Source organism: Etheostoma spectabile, chromosome 13 (assembly GCF_008692095.1).
Source record: "Etheostoma spectabile isolate EspeVRDwgs_2016 chromosome 13, UIUC_Espe_1.0, whole genome shotgun sequence".
NCBI lineage: Eukaryota > Metazoa > Chordata > Actinopteri > Perciformes > Percidae > Etheostoma > Etheostoma spectabile.
In genome coordinates this window covers 27,117,561-27,122,646 of record NC_045745.1, presented here as the reverse complement: position 1 = coordinate 27,122,646, position 5,086 = coordinate 27,117,561, and the positions used below count along the sequence as shown (strand labels likewise).

Here is a 5,086-nt window from a genome sequence, read left to right as displayed (position 1 = left end):
AACATCTCTGGATCGTTAGTTTATTTGCATTGTGCACATTAAGTTGAGAAAATCCATGCAACTTTGCCCTTACATATAAAATGTAAATTATTTTTAGACTCAACTGATTAAATCTTTAATCTTTGTGACTGTTATACTGTCTAAGGAATGCATGCAAATTACTAAATTACCCACATATTTTAGAGTAATCTAAGGATTTAAAAAGCTCAAATACCGTAAATGTCACCAAATACCAAGAAAAAATTACTTATATTAGAATGTATTTTTTTTCTTCAAATATATTTATTGAAGGAATTGTTCATACAGGGGTTATACAGGATAACGATACAAGAGTCTTCCCTCTGGGTTTTCTGAAAGTTTAAGCAGTAGAATGTACTGTATAACCCACTCTCTGTCCCAAGTTCTGAACCAATGGCTCCATAAATAATGACTGGCAGCTGAAATGGGACTTTGTGACTTTAAGATGTGACTGGGAGATGTGGTCTATCTATTGTTGATGAGACAAAAGCGCGAGTCAGATCCATATAGGAGTGGCGGTGAATAACTTCTCATATCCTCATATCACAGTCACAAAGCCACCCAGCAAAACTTCAATAACCCCCTGCACTTCTTTCTGGACATGGGTGAGTGCACACAATCTTTATTAACTCTTATCATCTATTATTAATGTGATTTGAAAATGTGGATTTCAATAACTTACTAATGTTGCCTTTAATATATCCTCTCTGTCCTCAGACATCATGTTGCCCTCGTGCACTGGGGGGCAAGATTTGCTGCAAACTAATCCTGTGTTTCAGTTATCAAAAGTAATGTATTTTGATATCCACAGATGGATCATTGATTTATCACTGATTCACCCTTGTTAATAATATATTATATAGTTTAGTGATGATTTCACAAGACTGAAAAGGTAACAGCACATGGGCTCAGCCAGGATTAATTGCTTTGCAATAGAGAAAGAACTCGTCACCTCGTCTAACCCCTTTTCACCATACACAAGACTGGAATCAGAGGGGCTGACAGAGATGGGCATTGGCTCTCATCATGCCAAGGCCATGCCAGGTCACTCATGTGAAAGAGATCAAATACTCCCACATGTGTCACGGGTATAAATTAGCAAATTACAATGAGAGCCGTGGACCCAAACAACCTCTCCTAACCATTTTTTTTCTCACTCACAAACAACTTGTGTGCTTTCCCACATTTCTTTGGACAGCTTTTGAGTCTTGATTGATTATCTGTCATCTACTGTCAATGCATTGATGCCTTTTTGCACTGAATTTAAAGCGTGGCTGTGTTGACCTGTATCACTTTATCACTGCAACCAACCACTGTTGCAGCAGGGCACAGCTGAAGCGTGGGTGTCATCATTTTGGGACTCTACCAGTCTTCTTGCTGTTGCTATTTATACTTTAGTAGCAGTTTGTTGAACTCACAGCCTCTGTTCCTTCCAACTAAAATCCAATAATTTGTGAAATTGGCATGAGGGAGGCTAGCTGTTTTTATTATCTCAGGCTATTGTCTGCATGTGTGTTCTTATTTAATGTGTGTTATTGTAATGCTTGGTTTTGATGCAACAATTTACTTAAATCCAAGACAATTATCTCCCATGGGAGACAATAAAGTAACCATAACCTTAAATTATGAGAATGTTATATTGCACTGAGATAGTTTACATGCACCTTAGGATTTCAAAATGTGTAGCAAGAAAACTACACTTTTGAGTGGAGTTGTTGTTGTTGGGAAGATATTCAAATAGCCCCTCTCGTTCATTATACTTCTACCCACTCTTGAACATTTGAACCCTACCCCCGCCGGCATTGACACTCAGTGCCATGGTACCAGTCTCAGCCAGCTGTGGAGGGAGGATGGCCTGAGTAGTGGTGTAGAGACGGTCCTGGTGACCCCTCTGCCACCACTGTGTGTGTGTAATGTGGCACTATGGTCTTTGTTTGTTTGACATCGCTGCCCTTTGTTCCTCCCTGATCATGGCAAAGACAATGGATATTGTATCTGCAGCCACAAAGAGAAGCTTTTTCTTCAGGCCCCTGAAGCCAGGGTTTCACCACTCTCTCCACCATCTTTCACTCTCCTGGTGACGCCTGTGACCGCTGGAGAAAGAGGGCAGGACCAGAGTTAGTAGGGGCTGAGCTGTGAGGTGTTGGTACCAGCAAAGAAACTGCCACATACAGATGAAGTCAACGCAGGGACTTATTTTACCGTGGCAATAGCTTGTAGGCAGCACTGTACATCACTGGTTGGCATTGGGATCTCTCTTGTTGTGGAGTACAGGATCAGAAGCAGCAAATGTTTCCGGTCAGGCAGCCTTGGCTTTGCAAAGCCTTAGGTGCTTTCCTCTATCCCATTTCTGCCAATGCATGTATTAACACTGTGGATATTTGCTACCCGCTTCAACAGCACAGCTTACACTGGAAGAAGTGCATAATATTGTGAAGTCAGTGGTGACTGCTTTTGTTTGGACGCTTTATTGGGATCTGCTACTTGAACTCTTGATTGTCACTAATTTTTTTTTTTTCTGTTGCTTTCTTACCTGTTGGTGGGGTTTTGGTGTATGCTCATGGATTTGCACACAGAGCAAGGCCTTTTTCATAGCTCTCCCAACAGGGTAAAAGAGTTCCCCACCGTGGCATAGATGTGTTGTGTGGTTATATGTGCGGTGTGTGCCGCCTGTGTGCTGATGTATTATGCCCCCTCAGGTTGCTATGATTGCTGTATCCGGTGCATTGGGGCAGTGCCCTACCCATCCCTGGTGGCCACCCTGCTGTGCTATGCTGGCATGGCATTATTTTGTGGCTGTGGACATGAAGCGTTGTCCCAGACCGAAGTCCTCGTCGAGACTTACTTCGCCCGCAATGTTCAAGACTTTGTTGTCATGGCCTCCTTGTGAGTGAAACTTCAGTTAATTCTCTGAATTGTGACTTTTGACCTCTTGAGAATTGTTTCATTTTAATGTTTGACCTGACTTCTCCCTATGACTATCCTAGTGTCAAATACTTCCAGTATGTGATCTATGGCCTGGCATCATTTTTCTTCCTCTATGGTATCCTGCTGCTGGCTGAGGGTTTCTACACCACAAGCGCTGTAAAGCAGACCTTTGGTGAATTCAGGAGCACCCAATGTGGCCGCTGCCTCAGCCTGACGGTGAGAACAGGGAGGAGGGACGGGGAGGGGAGCAAAGAGGGAGGGGAAATATGATGTAAGTTCATTGTTAAGATGCTGAATACTGTTTTTTTTACACTTCTAAGCTCAATGAAATGTTCTTTAATTCCACAATTTCTAAACAGAATCATGAATTATGGTTGATAGCTGATTTAATGGCATCACATTTATCACACTGAAACCTGGGCTACCTAAGCCACATCTCTGTGACCTGATGTTCTGTACGTTTTATTTCAACAGTTTATCATAGTGACGTACATCTTGGCTTTCATCTGGCTGGCAGTATTTGCCTTCACTGCTATCCCAGTCTTCTTCTTGTTCAACATGGAGCAGACCTGCCACAACATCAACATCCTGGCTGAAACAACCCCCAGCATTAATCAGCACAGCTGGATTTGCATGGACGCCAGACAGTATGGTGCGTTGTTCTTATAATGATTGACCGCATGCCCACCTGATGTATGGTGGGCATGTATCAGTGAAAGCTATGAATTAGTCATTGGTGGCTGTATGCAAAACTGCTTGCTGAATTAGTTATAAAATATTAAAGATAACTGGGCCTTTATCTTAACTTATTCACCAGTGATATGCTGTATGCAAGCAGAAACTAAAATGTGTCATAACTAATCATGATTCAGCAATGGTAAGGGATAGGCTACTTAAGTCATGTCTTCATTTAAGGTCTGCTTCCTTGGAATGCAATGCCAGGCAAAGTTTGTGGACTGACCTTGGCATCTATTTGCAAAACCAGTGAAGTGAGTAGCTGAATCCAATATTTCCTTTTACACACTTCTGAATTTCATATCAGCATCACCTCATGTTAAAATAATTTTGCAGAATCAATGTCAAATCTACTCTAAATCATTAATGATTGGGTGTTTAAGCAGACATTTTTATATAGGTAAATGAAATAACACAAACATACAAGGGATTGGTTCAGTTCTTTAAATATAGACTAAACTAACCTGTGTTTGTCTTACAGTTCTACGTCACCTATGACTTGTACATAGCTGCATTTGCTGGTGCCGCCATCACTCTCTTAGCACTGGTGAGCAATTACTTTGGCAATTTGCATGCTTTATAGTCACATTCAATATTTCATGGAGTGTGTTGGATTTAGTGGCATCTAGCTGTGAGGTTTCAGATTGCAACTGTCAGAATACCCCTCACCCCTCCCTTTCCAAGAGTGCAGTAAAACCTATAGGGGACATTCAGCTGCTGTGCAACATGGCCAACGCCATCTTATATGAAGGGTCCGTTTATCCAAATTACAAAAAAATACATTTAGCTGTATTTATCCATGCATGCAGGTAGTTTGGGTTTTATTTGATAAGGTTTTGTCTCTTTGGAGTATTGCTGCCCCTCCCCCCCAATACACAGTGACAAAACAGGCGCCATGTTTGTATCAGGCTTGCAGCAGAAATATCATATATTGATTTCTCAAGAAACTTCAAACCAAAACTACCTGTATGGCTAGATAAGAATCAACAATGAATTTGATACATTTTGTTTTGTAATTTGGGGGAATTAAAACACATTCTAAACACTTGTAGTGCGTCCATGCTATTTATAATTATCACACCACATATTTTGTTCAAATTAAAATCAACTTTAATTTCTATTTTTCCATACTCTGTCTCATTTTTTTGCTTTGCAGTTTTTGTATCTGGCTGCCACCACCTACAACTACGCAGTCTTGCGGTTCCTGGGCAGGAAAGGGGTCCGCTAAGTGCACCCAGTCAACCCCCATCCTCTGGCTAGGAGATGGACAGTCAACACTAGACTTCCATTCATCCTCTGAGAAACAGCAAACCTGGATCACCTGCTATAGTATTTCTTTAGACCTAGATTCACACCCAGCAGCAAGCTCCGGCCTCCTCAACAAATCCTTCTCTCAGATGATTCT

The 5,086-nt window shown here is 41.4% G+C and overlaps 1 protein-coding gene across 2 annotated transcripts; it reads left to right on the top strand.

Moving 5' to 3' along the window:
- The first annotated feature begins 389 nt into the window (after positions 1-389).
- On the top strand, positions 390-4,987 carry plp1b (proteolipid protein 1b). Of its 2 annotated transcripts, none has more exons than XM_032534013.1 (7): positions 390-623; positions 2,718-2,904; positions 3,006-3,162; positions 3,421-3,598; positions 3,862-3,935; positions 4,163-4,228; positions 4,838-4,987. In XM_032534013.1, exons 1-7 carry the CDS (start codon positions 620-622, stop codon positions 4,907-4,909), a joined length of 738 nt encoding a protein of 245 aa, XP_032389904.1. In that variant the 5' UTR covers positions 390-619; the 3' UTR covers positions 4,910-4,987. The 2 variants fall into 2 exon arrangements, with proteins under 2 accessions (XP_032389904.1, XP_032389903.1); XM_032534012.1 differs by lacking the exon at positions 390-623 and adding an exon at positions 1,800-2,347.
- The last annotated feature ends 99 nt before the right edge of the window (positions 4,988-5,086 follow it).